The sequence below is a fragment of the Centroberyx affinis genome, unplaced genomic scaffold (genome assembly GCF_046629955.1).
Source record: "Centroberyx affinis isolate AG114_WGS23_722 - 3 ecotype Tasmania unplaced genomic scaffold, CSIRO-AGI_Caff_v1 ptg001581l_1, whole genome shotgun sequence".
Classification (NCBI taxonomy): domain Eukaryota; kingdom Metazoa; phylum Chordata; class Actinopteri; order Beryciformes; family Berycidae; genus Centroberyx; species Centroberyx affinis.
In genome coordinates this window covers 268,880-287,980 of record NW_027280031.1, presented here as the reverse complement: position 1 = coordinate 287,980, position 19,101 = coordinate 268,880, and the positions used below count along the sequence as shown (strand labels likewise).

The 19,101-nt window shown below is 42.0% G+C and overlaps 1 protein-coding gene across 2 annotated transcripts; it reads left to right on the top strand.

The window, feature by feature from the left end:
* Nucleotides 1-918: 918 nt before the first annotated feature.
* vwa2 (von Willebrand factor A domain containing 2) lies at nucleotides 919-18,354 on the top strand. 2 transcript variants are annotated; one of them, XM_071527848.1, is made up of 13 exons: nucleotides 919-972; nucleotides 4,551-4,625; nucleotides 5,607-5,740; nucleotides 5,832-5,941; nucleotides 8,972-9,169; nucleotides 9,930-10,063; nucleotides 10,367-10,496; nucleotides 11,537-11,592; nucleotides 11,778-11,885; nucleotides 12,413-12,994; nucleotides 15,303-15,854; nucleotides 16,251-16,373; nucleotides 16,998-18,354. In XM_071527848.1, exons 1-13 carry the CDS (start codon nucleotides 924-926, stop codon nucleotides 17,126-17,128), a joined length of 2,382 nt encoding a protein of 793 aa, XP_071383949.1. In that variant the 5' UTR covers nucleotides 919-923; the 3' UTR covers nucleotides 17,129-18,354. The 2 variants fall into 2 exon arrangements, with proteins under 2 accessions (XP_071383949.1, XP_071383951.1); XM_071527850.1 differs by having other exon boundaries at nucleotides 16,251-16,377; nucleotides 17,002-18,354.
* Nucleotides 18,355-19,101: the final 747 nt, after the last annotated feature.

Genomic DNA, 19,101 nt, shown 5'->3' with positions numbered 1-19,101 from the left:
TCTTCACCAGACAAAATTATTTAGTTTGCCTGGCTGTAGCTGTGTCTGTTGTTTAAAATGGCAAAGAAAAATAACCAAGTAATATTCAAAATGTCAAATTATTCCGAAGTGTAGAGCTCTTTAAAGCCAGACTTCAGCAATGTCATTGGAGTGCAGAGATTAGAACAAGGTGGGCAGTTTTATTAAAACCAGTCACTCAAACACCAGCATCCTGGTGTGTTCCTACTATAGCAGGGTGATTGGAAGGCATCACTCGTCAACAGTCCCTTAATGCAGTGCTCCAGCTGGTTTTTCAAGGGCTTGACCTTTATACTTAGCTGTGAAAACATGGTATGGGCATACTAAGGGTCCCAGAGGCAGCTCTTCGGTCAGGTTGCGCACATAACTTGCCTGGTGAAGTAGTGAATATGACTGACAAGCTCTGGACCCCACTGGCCACCATCAGCTGTGGCTGAAAAGGTTATTTTCCTGCACTAGTCACTACTACATCTTCTGTCATAGAGTAGAAGACTATCTGGTAAGGATACACTGACGCTCCCCCAACACCCCCCTCACTACCTTTGACTGTGCTTTTAGCTTTCCCCTGTATCCTTTTCTAGTTCTGAACCATGTTTTCTCATCCCTTTCAACTTGATTACTAGGCTACTTGCAGTGATGTTGATATTAAAAATGCTGACTTGGAACTAGACTTTGCCATTGTTTTCCATGCCTGGCACCTTGTCTTTCTGCAGAAATAAAGATGGCTTTATTGACATTTGACGTATACACATGCCCCCACACACAGACACACTCCCTCGCATCTGTCCCTCTCTCCTCCTCCCTCTCATCACTCACACTCGCTCTCCCACTTCTGCTCTTCTGTTTGGTGTGTTTTGTTCCTAGCTAAGCAAAATGCCTTTGTTTATCATTCCAGGTGTCCCGACATGCACCCTGGTATCCATCTCTCCCTCTTCACACTGCTGCTTCTTCAAGGTTGGTTGATTGATATTATTGCTGTTTGGTGTTCAGTTTCAGTTGATGACTGGATACCACACATCACAGATAGTGTATGTGAAGCCTTCAGACCAAGAACCGTATAAGTTTGGTTTTGAAATGTTTTGAATAACCCACATTATTCCAAATGTATGGCCACTCAAAATAATTTGGGGCATGCAGTAAATATCAACACAGCACATGAAAGTACACAGCCTCTACATTCTTTACATGATGAGGTTTGAAAGCCTCACTCATCTGAATCTGAAAACGTAAAATTGACTTCTATAATATGTTTGAATTTGAAGGATTCATTCAATAGGTGCCTGTGGTTTTCTATTTTAAGGGTGCAGTATTGGATAGAATGCCCTCTGTTTTGCAGTTGTACCTTTTTTACATTTTGAGCATTCAGCTGACTCTTGTCCAGAGTGGCTTGCAATGACTGCAACAGTAGAATAAGTGCAAGAGCGTCCTGACAATATTCCTGTGACCATAGATTGATCATCTATGAAAGGGGTGATAGGAAAATAAATAAGGAGTGAGACAGGAGGGAGTTTTATGAGCAGTTACAGAGAGTAGAGGAGAGCTAATATGATTCAGTGATATGATTACTATGCATACATTAGCTTACAAACTAGGACTGAAGACTTCACCTGTCCATTTTAGGGTTAGGGTTAGAATTAGCGTTAGAATTAAGAAATAGTTTAGGATTGGTTTAGGGAAGGTTAGGGAAGGAATGTAGTCACAATGTATGTAGTTACAAATATAGTTAAAAAAAATGGTTTGTGTTTGCGCATGTGAGCATGAATGTAGTATGTGTGCACTGCACGACAGAGGCAAAGCTTCAGTGATGCTTTACTGGTCAACTCAAGGTTCTTTAACAGGATGTTTTACTGCTTAAACCTGTCAGGTCCTCAATGCAGAAGAATTCCTATTTTATCCTCTTCAAAGTGATTTCCTGCCGGTGCTTAAAGTGGTGTTTGTTTCCAGGCAAGTCAAATTTTGCGTTATAGCTCATCGTCACTCGCTCTCTTGGACCCAAGAGTATTCGCCCCAGGGAAGAGGCGGGAGTTGCGGGCCAATTTAATAGTTGAGTTGTTTTCAAAAATGACAGCTTTAGCACCATCTGAAGTATTTACTATTGGCCATGTCAAGACTTTGAACTTCTAGAAACCAGACTGTTTCATCTCTCCAATACTCCCCCTTTCCTCCTGCGCTGACAACACAGATAACATGTTGCAGTGCCTGAACAGATAGATATCCATGTCATCCAGACCGTGAACTTAAGTTTCACAAATAGATAGAAGTTGATCCTAGTTTTTCTCTCGGGTTTCACGGGGACATTCCCTAAATCCCTCAGCACTCCTCCCGACTGACACGGGATTAATGCCAATTAGACATTGTCCGCGCAGCCTGGGGGTTCTTCCCATTTTCTTGCTTATGTGTTTCCTGCAAAGTGTTCACTCACTTTAAAGACATGCTGTCAATCTGCTATGGGCGCTGAGCTGACCAGTTTTCAGAGCAGTGGGGCCCCACTGGCCATGATAAAACTGCTTCCCAAGGCCCTAAACTTTCACTGTCAGGAGGACCTTTGGCCTAGAATTAATGTTGGAATTAAGGCCATGAAGATGAAAGGCTCAGGAGTGAAGAGGTGGGAGCTGAAGCCCTTGGGTTGCAGGTGGCAGTCCTTTCATGATTCATGATTTTCCTAACCTCATGTCCATCCTTTGCTCTTCTCTTCCTATGTAATGGTGATTGAGACAAATGCCATTTCCAAAGAGTGCATTCTGAAGCCTTCGGTAAAATAGAATTTCATGGGCGTATAAAGAGGGATGTGAAGTAGGGAGCTGGGAGGAGAGGATTGTGTCCAAACACAACAAATCTGTCTCCTTTGCTTCATTGTGGTATGGATAATCCGCCAATCCCTTTTACCCATTATGGAATTATCTTTTGTTTACTGCAGGTGGTAATCACTTGGCAGAATCAACATAATCATTCAGATGGGACAAATTAAAAGGAGTGGAGATTTAATGTCCTGCCTGTGTCTCAACAGGTCACTCCTCGTCTCTCTCCTCCCGACCAACGCTCACCCTCGCTCCTACTTGCCGCATCCTCCACATTGCCTGGAGTGGGAGGGTTGCATACATTTGCATTCATACCTGGGAGCACACCAGTACCACCTGTCTGTTACTATTGGCCACTGAAAGCAGCTGTGGGTCAATAAGTGCCTTAAGTGCCTTACCTTGCCGTGTCGGTCTGGGGTTTCGAGCTCCTAATGTACCTTCCCTAACCTGCCTCCATCATTAAACATGTACAGTATGAGAGGGACGTTCCAACTAAATTGTGTTCAATACTGTAATCGACTAGAATATTGCAATTTGGTGATGCAATCTGAAAACTTATAACTTTGTCTCCAAAACCTATAATATAAAGTTAAAGAGACAATTATTTCAATTTTACAGGCTGAAATTTTGAATAGTGTTATCGCCTTCTATGTATAGTCACTGGTTATATTCATTTACTGGTTAATACTTAAGTATCTGACACAGACATGCCCTTATTGCTAAGCAGTGCATTGAACTTTTGCTTTGATTCTGTTTCTCTTGAGACTTGAAGGAGACATCAGAAGAAGCATCACCAATTTCAATTAATTGCATACAGCTCCATCTGCATGATGTGTCAGCAGCCACTGACTAAGCCGACATCTGAAATATTATTGCGAAGTTGACAGGAGAAATAACACAGTGTTTGACTAATTCTTTCTGGACTCTGATTGAAAGGAAGGGCTGTGCTATTCGAAGTGTGGAATCTGTTTAATGTGGAGATCTAGGCTACGTCTGTAAAATCACTCAAGTGCTCTGTCTCTGGACCAGGCAAATGCTTTCATGACCCATCGTGGTTACCAGGGACAACAGAACAGACCCAGAGCATGTTCACAAGTTTTGTGAATGGGAACTTCACTTGTCCACTCACATTAACTTTGATTACTCCATCACCCATTGTGAAGGGGGTCAAGTGGGAGGTAGTGAACTGAATCGAGGACAACATCCCATTTATTTTTTTTCCTTTTCCCAAGGCTCAAAGGATGTTGCTGGAATGACACTAAATGGTCGACAGTTTACATGAAGAGAGGTTAATGGCCCCAGGGAAGAGAGTGTGTGTGTACACTCATTTGGCCCGCTCTAACAGCACATGTAAATCATAGGTTGTCAATTTGCAGTCAACTTACAGGTGTTGGCTGTCATCAACAAGAGTAAAGCTGCTATCTCAGTCACTACCTAAGCTTCTATTTGGTAGTTAGTGTATGTAAATGGTTTATTTGTGTAGGGACAGATACAAACACATTGATTTGTTATATTAGAATATGGGTAGCTTATTTATTTACAAACCATATCCCAAGATGTTTTTGGTGTATGTTGATATAGGTTTGTAACTGATTTTTACTTTTGACATAAACTCCACCTCTGTAAGTTATTTGTATGTGTTTATGTGCATTGATGCTAATGTGTGTAAAGGGCCTAACTGTTTATTCATCTAAATGTCATGAGACTAACCACCATGCTTTCTGTCCCTCCTAGTCCAGCGGACCACCTCAGTGCAGGAGATCCAAACCAGCCATGAGACCATCGTCAAGATCAACTCGGCAGGAGAGAGTGAGTGCCTTATCAGAATCACTTGAATTCCTGAGTACAATGAATTTACATGAATTTGTCCTGGTGGAATTGATGCAGAGACATATTAATAACTTGGAGTTTCATAGTACATACTGACACACACAGTAGTACAAGTACAGTAGGATATTCCTTCAGTGCCAAGGGACAGGGCAACATAGCATGCAGTATGTTGATGCCATAATGAGTGGTGCAGTGGACCATGAGGAACATTACACTGAAAACAATGAGGTGCATAAACCTGCATTCCTGAGGCTGAAAAGTGACATAGTGTGCGATATCTGATGTAGACGCCGTTGTACAAACATTTTAAAATATTGAGAGGCTGGGCAAGTAGGTAATAATAAATGGCTTGATGACAAATATTGAAGTAGGGCGACAGCTCTTGGGCAGAAGCTGTTGAGGTGTTGGGTGGTCTTAACAGGCTGGCACTGTCTGGCAGAGGAAAGCGTTTTGAAGCCTTTATTACACGAGTACGCAGGATCAGTGGCAATCCTTCACAAGAGCTGTGACAGACAGACGGCACACTCTCCCTGTCTCTAATGACTCTCTTCATGATCAGCAGCGCATTCTAACATGACAGCTACACCACTGATTATTTACGCTGCTAGCAAGTACAAACATGCTCAAGGGTGTGGGTGGGAGTGTGTGTGTGTGTGTGGGAGAGAAAAACACATTGTTCTTGCTTGTTGAATGGGTTTTTTGTGTGTGTATGTTTGGAAAAGAAAATTGAGCTTAGGTATGCTAAGCTGTTGTTCCCTTGTTATTATGTCAGTGTGAGGGCAGGACATACAGTCGCTGTCTCTACTATTTCAACTGCAATAGCACAACAAAAGAACAGGAGCTCCTTGCCAGGAATGCAATGGTTTGGACTTGGGACAAGTGCGGGCCTACTTCTTTATCTATAAATCATACTGTATGTGTTTAACTGTTAACTGTGTGTGTGTGTGTTTACACATGAAGTGATGCAGTGCTCAGCAGCCATGGACATCCTCTTCCTCATGGACGGCTCCTACAGTGTGGGGAAGGGCAGTTTTGAGAGGTCCAAACACTACGCACTCAAACTCTGTCAAGCTCTAGACATAGGACCAGATAAGGTTCTTTCTGTCTTCCTTTCTATCTATTTTTGTTTCTTTCACCTGTACAGAGCACGTCAATCAACATTTGTGTAATTTCACCCTTGTGCAGGTGCGAGTAGGTTTGATTCAGTTTGGCTCCACCCCTCGCCTGGAGTTTGGCCTAGATACATACACCACCAAAGAAGAGCTGAGGAAGCACATGAAGAAGATATCCTACAGGTATGTCTCTCTTCTCTTCTCTTTTCTTTTCTTCTCTTCTCTTCTCTTCTCTTCTCTTCTCTTCTCTTCTCTTCTATACAGTTTATAAAGTGATATAGCTTTGAGCGAGACCTAACCATGCTTCAAATATGACCAGCAAATTCATAATATCATTTCTAAATCTAGCAGGTAAACAGTGAACACAATGCCAGAGCTTGAGTGACGTGATTTCATCTGCTTGTACTAATTAAAATCCTGACTGCTGCATTTTCAACAAGCTGGAGACATGAAAGAGTTTTGTAATTGAAGCCAGAATAAAGAATATAAATAAATGACCTTCACCAGACAACTAAATTATGAAATTGATTTAATTTTGAAAAAGTTGAAAACTGAAGGTAACAAGACTGCACAACTGTGTTTATATATTCAGCACAAGTCAGTAGGGAAAATTACTGAAATAAAACTATTCCTGATTTATTGTCGTTAAGCTGCAAAATATTTTGTGACATCCAGCGCTTAACATCACTGAGGCTTTCCTTAAGAGTGTCTAGGCCTTCCAGTTATTGGGTTTCAGAGGTAGATATATCTGTATATCATCAATGTAGCAATAGAAAAAATATTGTGTTTACGGATGATATGGCCAAGTGGGAGCTTGGTAATGGAAAATAGAATGGGGCCTAAAATTGAACCTTGAGGAACTCTACAGGAGTTGAAGAAAAACAATATTCCTATTGTGATGGAGAATGTTCTGTGACCAGTATGAGCTGAACCAATTAAGTGCTCTGTCCTTGAAGCCAACCCAGACTTTGACGGGGCCAATTAAAATTGCATGGTGTACAACGTCAAAATCTGCAGATATAAAAAGATTAAAATCTAACTTTCACTTACATTTGTTGCTTAAAGAAGGCAATTGGTTACTTAACAAGGGCAGTATCTGCATTATGAATTACTCTGATTGAAATTGTCAAAAATGAGTAAAAAATGTCATTTTGACTCATAAAAGCTATTAAGCTGATACGTTTCTCTAAAACACTAGCTAAAAATGGATGCTTGGAGAAAAGTCTGTAGTTGCTGGGATTTAAGGGGTCTGGACTTGTTTTTTTTTTGAGGAGTGGTGCCACATGTTTAAAAACAGAAAGGAAACTGCCATTTGCCAGAGAGCTATTTATTATTGATAAAATACCAGGAGCAACTGTTTCAAAGATCTCTTTCAGGAATTTTGTAGGAACAACATAATGGGGGCAGGTCTTGGACTTCACGAGATAGTTTCTGTGACAGATGAGAGAAAAATGGGTTCAAAACAGTCATAAATCAGAGAAATTTCCCCATTGATAGGTATGACCTGGTCAGTAAGAGTAGTCAGAAGTTCGCCACCTTTTTGGTATGTTCAAAACACTTCACCATTCTCTGGGCTGGCTCCAGTACCATGACTGGATTGAATGAGACAGGAGAAGAGTGAGATAGTAAAATAGTAAGTTGATAAAATAAATGTCTTTTTTACATGTTTGACAAGTTAGATGATCTGGATTGGATTTAGTTACAACTCATGCTGAACACACACACACTCAGTAAGAGGTTGACTAATGACAAATGCTCTCTGGAAAGGAAAGCAAATTAATTTCAGATTAGAGGTAGGTGGTCACTGGATATTGGATAAGCGCATTAAGCTGACAGAAAGATAAGTTGGATCTGTGTGTGTGTGTGTGTAGTGTTCAGAGTTTGGAAGCACAATTTTGGCTTGCCATCTGATTTGGAATGGCCACCCATATTTTGAACTCATTAGCTGTCTCATTGCCTCAAATCAAATTACATCTTAGAGTGTTCGAATTTATGAACATAGGTGTGTGTGTGTGCGTGTGTGAGTAAGTATACACACATTATTAATCCTGTACTTTTTTAATGAAGTTAGCATAATTTACATTCTAATAAATAGAATGAATATGGATGTGAAAATATGTATGGTTACATGAGACAACAATGCAATACTAGATATTTTGAACTGTTAAACCTTTAGAGTGTGCCAGAGACAGATCTTTGCTATAGGAGGATGACTCAAAAATAACCATCACTATAGCCATTTGCATGCACAAAGTATGCACTCTTTATTTCGATGAACAATTCCATGCAAAGAAAACAATGAATACCTCATTTTGGTCAGTTCATATGGGCAAATCATGCCTGAAGGCCTTTGTGCCTTTCACTGTATTGTCTTGTAGTTTCAATGCTCCAAGCATACGCAGCGTTGTTTTCACTGTTGAAAGAAGAAATGGTCAAAAAAGGGACAAATGCTCAGATGACAACTAGGCCTGCACATCACTGATTACTTCTGTTTTTTCAGCAGTTCCTTCTTCTACGATCATAAGACACTGAATAGATTTCTCAATGTCCAGTGGAAAGATTTGCTCTCCAAAAAAGAGAATAGCCCTCTGCTCTAACTGACATTGATGTGTTTTTGAAAAGAAACAATAGGTGATGAATGAGTTTCATATGTCCTCGGGTCATGAAACAGCACATTCAGTTCAAGAACAAAACTATGAAAACCATCCAAACTGGATCCACACTTTTCTTTGCCAGTAATATGGATAAGTGGCAATAAAACCTTGACAGTTACCTTTGTATTTCACTCCACTGTTTGCCCCCTTTTCTCCTATTTTTTCTAGTGTAGTCACATATTCTTTTCCCGTTTTTCTAATTGCTCTGTTCTGCTATTCTAGCAGCAACATGAAACCCTGTCAGTCTTTATGCCCATTCCTATCTCTACCACCATCTACCCTCCCTTTCCTCTCAACCTTGTGTACCTATCTCCCTCTTTTTTGTAAACCAGTTCTATTAGACCAAATAAAAGCACAACAGAAATGTATAGCCTAAGAGGAGTTTCATCAAGGAATATTCTTTTTACATATTTAAAAGTTTTTAAGGAGGAATGTATAATCTCTCTCTCACTCCACTCCTTTTTTCTCCCTTGCTTCTCTCGCTTTCCTCTTTCCCATACTACATCCCATTCTCCCCTCTCTTCCCACCCCCACCCTTGGAAACAATCCACCCACCCAGGGGAGGCAGCACCCAGACAGGCCTGGCTCTGAAGTACGTGCTGAGGAAAGGTTTCCCAGGGGGGCGTAACTCCTCCAGTGTGGCCCAGATCGTCATCCTCCTGTCGGACGGAAGGTCCCAGGGCAATGTGGCGCAGGCGGCCATGCAGCTCAAAGAGACGGGCGTTGTCCTGTTCGCCGTGGGCCTGCGTTACCCCAGGTACATTTGATTGGTTGGGTGAAAATGGATGAAAATCACAGGGGATAACGCATTAAACCAATTCCTTTTGTTTCCAATGCAGTCTCATTGGAAAAAGTACAAAAAGAAACAAATGAGAGACATAGCAATGTGTGTAGGAAGTGTAGGAAAGACAGAATGTGTCAAACCTGGGTAGAAATGTATATATTATAGTTTCATCAAGATAATATCATATTTAAGAATGTCTGTGTTAAGATGGCTAATAATTTTAACAATATAACATAATTACAGAAGATAGAATGAGATGATGCAGGAGGCAGTTTTTCTAGCTTGCTTTTCTAGCACATCGATGTCATTCCATCCTTCTGGCATATCCCCAAATATAAAGTGCACCCAGTATTTACATTGGTTGCCCATCTAGCAGGAACAGCTGTTGATTTGTGGATGCTTTGCACTGTGGAACTGATGTCCGGGGTTGGGGAGGTTATTACCAAAATGTAATCTGCATGTACAGATTGATCCTTACCTGCTTAATCCACTGTAATTCTCAAAGTCTTTAATGTTATTTGATTGCTTTCAGTTGCTTCTGTATCAACCTGCCTCCACAATGTGTAGAATATCAAGTAAAATACACATTTTGTACTGTAATTAGAATATTATTATCACCCACAACCTTTATCAGGAAGTGTAAAATGATCCGTAATCTCCCAATCACCTGAATTCCTCTCTATTTTTGTGTATCTCTGTCTCTCCCTTTTGTTTTTCACTCTCTGTTCTCCAGGTGGGAGGAGCTACATGCTCTGGCCAGCGAGCCAATGGAAAGCCACGTTTTCTTTGCCGAACATTTCTACGATGCAGTCAATGGCCTGTACACCACACTCACCACCTTCTCTGTCTGCAATGCCACACCTGCGGGTAGGAATGCACAGATATCACTTTTTCACTGGAGATGCAGTTTTGAGTTCTGAACATTAATTATCAGCTTATATAGACATAATTCACTAGTTTGGTGTCATTGGACAAAAATAATTGAAAAATAGTAAAATTTAACACTTGAGAGATCTTCCATCCTTCTGTGTGTGAAAAAGGAGAAGAAACAAACATTTGAAAATGTAAACTATGCCACAAGACTCACCTCAGTTGTCTCCCTCCTCCTCTCTCTACTCCCCTCATTCTCCAACTCCCTCCCTTCCCCCGTCCGCCTGTCATGTCCCTCAGGCTGTCAGGTGGAGTCCTATCCATGTGTGAGGAAGACACTGGAGACCGTGAAAGAGCTGCAGGGGAATTTCATGTGCTGGAAAGGCTCCAAGGGATATTCCCCGTACACTTCTCTCTGTCCTTACTACAGGCAAGAACACACACATACACATATTCTTGCTGTCTTCCTCTTTGTTAAGACCCAAATACAGAGTCAATTTGAGAGGATGAATGCATATTCTTTGTTAGGTTAATTCTGACTTGGCAATGTTGAGTTTTGGATTCCTGTACTTTAACAGCAGAAAATCCAGCTCATTATGTGTGGGTGGCCTAAAGGTCAAAAAAGCAGGTTTATAATAGGGAAGGTCACTCCAGACTGCGTGAAAAAATCTGGGCTGGAGAGCGGAATGAGTAACACTCTTTTCTCTCAGCAACTACAAAGTGCCATGTAGCAAGACACTTGATCCCCAATCTCTCTTATGAGCTGCTCACTGGGCAACAATACAAGACTGGTTGGAAAGCTCCCAGGTGTTTATGTGCAGTATGTCAGTGTGGAGGTCTGTCAGCCATACCTGGTCAAATTAAAAATGGCCTTTGAGAAAATGAGACTGCAATCTTCACAAATCTTTGCAATTTTACCACAATAAAAAGGCTAATTACAGTACAGAGGACCATCACAGCTTGTCAGTTGATCTTCCACAATTTTTGCCAGTTCTCAGACACACAAAATGCTACTTTAACTCCCTTACAATCCACTATAAAATATAGTATAAGCATTTTTAGGCGCATACAACACAAAAAGGTGATGTGGGTTACTTGTACATTACTCAAGATGAGTCTACCTTAAGAGGAGCCCTATAAAGAAATTCTTTGCAATTGAAATGTTAAAAATGCCATCCATGTAAATTTTTATATTTCTTTGTTTATTACCTGGTAAGCAAGGTTCAATGATTGTACAGAGAGATCTACAATCAGTCGTTCCAAAATCTTGTTATGGGAATTATTGTTTATTAGAGGAAGACACGGATACTGTACCTGACACTTCATCTCATGTTTGTTGCATGCAAGTTAAAAATGAAAGTTCCTCAATGTAAAACAGCAGTTATATGATTCATTCACAAATTGAAGTGAATTCTGTGTTGGTCCAAATGTGTGTGTGTGTGTGTGTGTGTGTGTGTGTGTGTGTCGCAGGTACAACAAGGTTTACAAAAGACACCAGACAGTCTGCCATCGGACTATCTGTCCAGGTAACAGCACCGGCCTGAAGGGAAAGTCTCTCTTTCTCTTCCTCTCTGTCTTGCCCTGTCTCTTTCTCTTGTTCTCTTTCCGTCTCTTGCTCTCTTTTGCTCTCTCTTAGATGTTGTGTGTGTGTTTGTGTGTGTGTACAGATGTGTGTGTAGCCCATGTCAAGCCAGTCTCTCTCGCCTGTTAGATCCCTGTGACTCCCAGCCCTGCTTCAACGGTGGAACGTGTGTGTCAGAAGGTCCAGAGGGCTTCCACTGTGTGTGTCCGCCTGGCTATGGAGGAGACCCACACTGTGGTCCGTACACTGCTGAGGGTGGAAGGGCCTGGACTGAGATATTGGCATCTACTCACTGGCTGCATGCTGCCACTGTATTCACATTGAAAATTACATAGATTGCAATGCATTATGGTATTCATTATTGCACATAAATGAATCTGGCGTGTTAGGAAATTAGTTGCAAGATTATTAAATCAGAGATTATAAGTATTAAAGACAAAGATTCTGCACACTGTGTATTATAGCATATCATATTCTCATTATAACAAAACTCATAATCTGCTTACAATGCCATAATTTTTTGAGCAACACTTCAGGTGAACCCAGCAATTCACACTTGAACCAGGGTGTTGTGTACATGTGTGTACACATGCACATGTATGTGTTTGCGTGTATCTCCATGTGTCCATGTCTATTCAAAGTGTGAAAATGAATGATTATGATTGACAAGATTTTTGAAGGACTTCTGCACATGTAATTTTCAACTACAGCTTGCAATTGTTCAAGCAGAGAACAAACTAACTCGTTCCTCTGTCCCTCTTCAGCTCCTGCACTATCATTGGACTGTTCAGTGGACCTGCTCTTCCTGGTAGAAGGTTCCACCACGCTCACCTTGGAAGGCTTCCTCCGCCTCAAGTCCTTTTTAAAGCGCTTCCTGCAGGCTGTTATTGGGTCTGACACCCCCACTAAAGTTGGCCTGGCAGTGTTTGGTGGAGAGGCTCGTGTCGAGGCCCAAGTGGGCAAGTTCAGAGGGGATGTGAGGGGTCTGCTGAACGCTGTGGAGGGGCTTCAGCCCATAGGCGGCGAGACCCGGACTGGCCAGGCACTTCGCTATGTAACGCGCCACGGCTTCCTGAGCGCGCCGGTCTTCGCCGACGTCACGGACGACCTCCCCCGCGTGGTGGTACTGCTCACAGCCACACCCGCTGCTGACGAGGTGGTTGAGCCTTCTAAATACGCACGTGACAGAGAGATCTTCCTTATAGGGGTGGGGCCAGATTCCTTAAAGGGACAGTTGAACAATATCACAGGAAATCCCCAACGGACTCTCACCTACCCCTCACCTGATAGGTTCAATGCCAAGATCCCTGAGCTCAAGGCCAAGATCTGCAGTGTGGACACTCAAGGTACTGTACGAGCAGCACAGCGCTTTTACACAACATTCATTGTATATTTACAGATACCAGAATGCGATATATTCTCCCCATTTATACTGCCATGTGATTCAATGTAATTAAACTGTCTGGCATCATGGATCCCATTGGACTCAAAATGAAAAACATCACAATTTTTAATGACATGCGCAGAGCCTGTGGCAATTTCAAGGCAAGTGTACAGTGAACGCACTAAAAGAAAAAGCTTGAAGAGATCTACATGCAATCAAAATGAAATTTTATAACATCCAAATTTCAATTAAAGTCTGGGGTCCACTCAGTCATCATAGCTTTACCAGCTGGGAGAAACATCCAACAGAATCCCTACATGCTGAATTTTTCAGACACATCCTACACACACAAAGAAAAACACCAACAAATGCGTGCAGATCAGAATTAGGCCGTTATCCATTAACAATTAACATTCAAAAAAGAGCGCTAAAATGTTTAAATCACCTTAAATCCAGTTCCCCAGACAGCCTCCACTCCAAAGCCCTCCAAACCCAAGAGCTGAACCCAGAAAAGAGTCCGCTGTGTCAGTTGGTGCTGAGACTAGCCCCCCCCCCCCCTCCCCCCTCAGTGACCACCAATTGGCAATCGAAACAGGAAGACATAAGAAATCATGGCAACCAAAAGAAAACAGAACATGTGGTCATTGTTCGACAGGTGAGGTCGAGACGGAGATGCACGTCCTCCTAAAATGTGAAAAATTCAAACCAGCCAGAGAAATGTTCTTTAACAAACTCAGCTCCCAAATTCCCAACTTCAAAGAGCTGGATGACAAGTCCAGACTAGGAATTGTCCTGGGAGAAGGAAACACAGCAGATCTGACTACAATATGTGTTAACCTGCCACAACCTAGAGTGCTTTTAACAAACAAGGCTGTCACAAAGTGAAAACAAAGGATACCAAACAAGTAAAAACAAACAAGAGAAAAGATAGATAGAAAAAGTACATCACAAACACCAAGAAATGGGGCCAGAGTTTTTCTGTGTGTGTGTATGTGCATGGCTGACATGCTCAGAGTTAAGGTAGGTTGCAGGCTGTGCTGACTAAATAGGTCTTGAGTCTGGACTTAAATACTGCCACACTGTCCAATTTGCTGGCAAGGGCAAAAAGCTTGTTCCAGATGGGAGGAGGCTGTACCCAAGACGGCTCTTTCACCAGCTGTTCTCTTTCAAATGCATAGAATGACATGGAGCCCTGCATCCTGTGGGCAGAGAGTATGGGTGGGCTAATAAGGAGTAAACAAAGCAGTGATATATTGAGGCGCAAGTGTGGCCTGGCTTATTTAATTGTGGCTTTATAATTGTGACTTAGAACGAGTTGGGAGAAATGACAGAGGAGTGAGTGCAACATAGAGCAGAGAAAGCCCTAAGGCAGCGAATAGTTCTTTCAATAATTTTGTGTGGATGGGGTCTGGAATGCAGGTAAATAACTTAGATACCACAACCAGCTTGGAGAATTCCTGCAGTGGAATTGGCGTAAAATGAGAGACACTATCCAGTCTGGCTGTGTTGAGATGTACTATTGTAATGTTATCACCTGAAAAGGCTCCAAAAATCTAAGTTCACTTAGTTTTCATTGAAAATTTCGTGAAACCATCACAGCTGAGGTGAGCAGTGCTAAAAGAGGTGCCAGCATGTGATTTGGTGAGATTTGCAATGGTAACTCATAAGTAATCGAGTTATTCTTGTTTGCTATAATCAAGTTAGAGAGATAGGTAGACCTGGCTGCAGCTAGAGTTTGTGTCTACTGTAAAGTATACTGTATATTTGTGTGTACTGTAGTAGTGAGTAAGGCTGTCCTTCCAGCCTAGTCAATAGATGTCTAGCTTAGTTGCACATCACCTGAGTGGCTTGCTTAAGTGTCCATGTGGACCTTGAATACCAAGTAGCCTTTTTCATTTTACTCCATTTTGAGAGGGGCAACAAAGACAAGTGAAGATCATTCATGGGCATTCATTGCTTAGGCAGTAGAGAGAGCTAGGGAGAACAGCTAAGAAATAGGCTTCACAGGATGTGATCTAGAATTCCTCATACTCTTGTCTTGGATCAGCACTTACTCAGAAACCTTACTCCTTAGATGTTAAAAGGAATGGATCTTTCGTCTTCTGGTTTAACCCGTTGTAGATTAATAAACCCTTGAGATAAGCAGAGGAAGGGCATGCAGTACCTCTCATGAATCATGTTTTGTGCATTACAACCAGCATTACAACTACTGTTATATGTATAGTGAATGTCTGTATGTTCTGTTCTGTTCATAAGTCTTTGTCTTTCAGGTTGTCTGGGTCAAGCGGTAGACCTGGTGTTTGCCCTGGATGCCTCGGGCGGTGTGGGTCGCGACAACTTTGCCACCCTCCGCGACTTTGTGCGCAGCATCACTGTCCAGTTTGACATCAACCGCGACGTGGCCCAGGTGGCGCTGGTGACCTATGGCCGGAGACCCGGCACCGTCTTCAACCTGGACACCCATGACTCGGGTTCCGCCGTGCTCAAGGCGGTGGGTGACGGCGGCTACATGGGTGGAGTAGCTTCGTCGGGCGCCGCTTTACTCCACATCCACTCCAACGTCCTGACGGTAGCCAAGGGGGCGCGGCCCGGCGTCAACAAGGCCGTAGTGGTGGTGACGGACGGTTCGGGAGGGGACGATGCTGTGGTGCCAGCCCAGAAGATAAGAGACAATGGAGTTTCGCTGTTTGTGATCGGCATCGGAGATGTGCAGAGAGAGAGGCTGCTGCGGATCGCCGGCACAGAGGAACACATGATCTCGGTGCCGTTTTATGAGGATCTCAAGTACTTTGAGGACGTGCTGGTGCAGATGCTGTGCTCAGGTGAGAATGCAGGGAAATACCTCTGTTCCTATACATAAGCAAACCTTACGTCCCATACTGGGAATCTTGTCCTCTCCTGTCCTGGGAATAGGAATAAGGGATAGGAGTGTGGTACGGTAATGATCAATTTATTCAAAATGTGTCACACACTCCTGCATATGCTGAGATGTGTTGTTTGTGGTGTCTGTTTTTCTGTGTGTGTGTGTGTGTGTGGGTGGGTGTCTGTGTGCGTTTCCCTCCACCAAGATTTCTTTGCAGCTGTTCAAGATGGCAAGATAGAGAAGACAGACTCATGAAACAAAAACAAAATGCTCAGAGCTCAGGGCTGTAAGAAAAATTAATCCATGTCTTTAAACTTGACCTTATGGTAATTGACTGTTTTTTCTCTCCAATCAGAGGTGAAGAAGCCAGTAAACCTGTGCAAGCCCAACCCTTGTATGAATGACGGGACCTGCATCCTGTCAGGAGGGAGCTTCCGCTGCCAGTGCCAAGGCTACGAAGGACCACACTGTGAAACACGTCAGTGGAATTAATGATGGTCTTTACCTTTACCTCTTTTCTTCATTCCTTCCTTCCTGTCTTCCTTTGTTTGTATTTTGTTGTCTTTGTTGTCTTTTTAATCATTTTTCTATCCTTTCTCTAGGTCCTTTCTTCTTTTCAGTTTAATTGTCAAAGCTTTTATTGCAAAGTTAATCTCACATAGCCGTTAGAGGGATGATTTCATCCAAACCAATCACATTGCACGGGGGCGAAGCTCTGCACTGGTGCTCACGTCTTTAATGTCACAGGAATAATCAAGGACGTTGGTACATTTACAAAGTTATTCTTGACATAATAGCAATTTTAATAACTTTTTTGGACTTTTTGCTTTATTAGATAGTTTACAATGGAGACAGGGGGATAGCATGCAACAAAGTTCCCAGGCTGGACTTGAACAAAGTATATTAATGATACATGGTATGCTCCTTAGCCAACTGAGCCACCAGGACACCCCATAATAACAATATTTGACTGCTTTCTCTCCAGATGTCTTGCTGTGAGTCACAGGTGTGGCTGCGTAAATGTAAATCTTACACTTTTGCAGCAAAAGTGTTTGATTTAGTGGCGATGACTTATTGAGTTTGTCCTGTGGTTTCTTCCCAGGGAGCAGCAGGTCTTCATCCAGAGGAGACCTCCCCAGGCCGGCTGCTCTCAGGAGGAAGAGCAGGCAGAAGAAGAGCCACCAGGAGCTGCTGCATCACTACAAACTGCACCGCAGGAGGCATGCTGCCTAAAACACCATGCACCCATACGGCACACGCATAATACTGACTTGCCTGCCTCAGCAGCCTGAAATACACACACACACATACAAACACACAACACACAGACAGCCAAACACACTTCAGACATTTAAGTACCATGGACTTTTGCAGCTACACAACAGAGAAAAGGGAAAACTATCATTTAAATTGACAGTGTTGTCAGAGTTCTGATGACAGAAACTATGTCACTGTTTCAATGTTTAAAGTTGCACTCTACCTAGTGCCATCACCAAGTGCCTTCAAACTTAACTCTGCATTTCTACTGGAGTCTCCATTTGTGTTTGTTCTTCTCAAACTTGTCAGTAATTATTGTGCAATTGTGTAATACTTAATTCTCGTCTTGACACGGTTCACTTGTCTATTCTAAGATGTAAACTTTTATTTTATAGTGTACTGTATATCTGTGTCATGATTTTATATTATTTTTTTCATGAATGTGTAATCAAAACAGAGTTTGACTTCCTCGACTTGACTGTGTGGCAAATGAAAAGTAACACAGGAGTCCCAAACATGCAATACACCAAATACTGCATTTTTTGTTGGGTGTTTTTCCATAATATTTTCACATTCTTTTTTTAATAGCTAGTCCACACTTTTAACTCTGTCATACCTGATATAATGCTTAAATTCACTATAATGTTTGACTTGTTAAGATGATAAAGATGCTTGTTTGTTTTCTTGAGAGGACAAAATTATTTGATTTAAAAAAAAAAAATATATATATATATATTTATTTTTTTGTTCTTAGTTACATTAGTGCTATATCACATTTAGAAAGTAAGGCTAATTTCATACTTTTCATACTTTTACTTTACTTCCTCATTCCTTCTGAATTAATTTGCGGGTTGTCCTATATTACAAGATTTGTCAGTTGGGCATTGCTAAAAAGTGTTCATATTTCAAGAATAGAATGACTCTTAAGCTGACTAGCTCTTAACAGATATGAAGGTCAATCACTGAAATCAATGGGCATTATGTTCATTAGGGGATGGCTAAAAAAAACGTGGAAAAAGAAAATTGTGCATGGCTTCAAGAATGTTTTTTCTGTGCCGAGTGCCCAGTGTTAGTCTCTAATCATGTTCACCTTTCATGCTGCAGGTTTCCATTGACATTTTCTTTCTTTTTTCTTCAAATAAAAAAAAGCATTATTGCATGAAAAGCGGATACATTTCTGAAAGTCTCTGTCAGAAAAATCTTCCCAGCTTCAACTGACCAAAAACCTAAAAATCTGTTCAATAGGAATGGTCTTTTCTTTAATCTAACTCTATTAAAAGATTTGGCGATTAAGAATAAATAATGAATGTTGTGAGCACCGTGTCATGTGAGTGACGTGGCTGTTTTTCAAATTTTTTTATTCGGAAAAAAGAGAGGCAGGAGTAACCCAGCGGCAGCTGGACTCAACATGCTCTGAAGTATCCACAATAAGCTGCACAGATGAGTGGTGGCCTGAAATTTTCATTATCAACTGTTGGACAGATTCCCGGAATGGGGACCATTAATTCTGGCACTGGCTGTGTATATTTTGATTTGTATAAAGTTTTTTGGCTTGCGCATCCCCAGTGTCCTTCCATTAAGAGATTCAACAATTAGCCTGCTATACAGGTGCCAAAATCATCTGGGATCAGAAGGGTCGGGCTTGGGTACAATATCTTGCCAGACAGCAGGAGCCCAACTCAGCATGGGCCCTGCACAAAATGATGCAGACAGGCTGAGAATTGATCTCTTCTTCTGACGAGTCTGCTGCTGTCACCCAAAGCCTCTTGCCCGGATGAGCCATCCAGGCCTACCCCAGTTCAATAAACCAAAGATGGCCCTTGAGCAGTTTTGAATCAGACTCCCAAAGGCGGCAGCTGACAGGGTCCAGTGGTACAGCCAGCAGCTGTGTTCACTGACAGAAGGCAGAATGGAACGCAACTGTTTTTTTTTTATCTAAACTTTTGTCT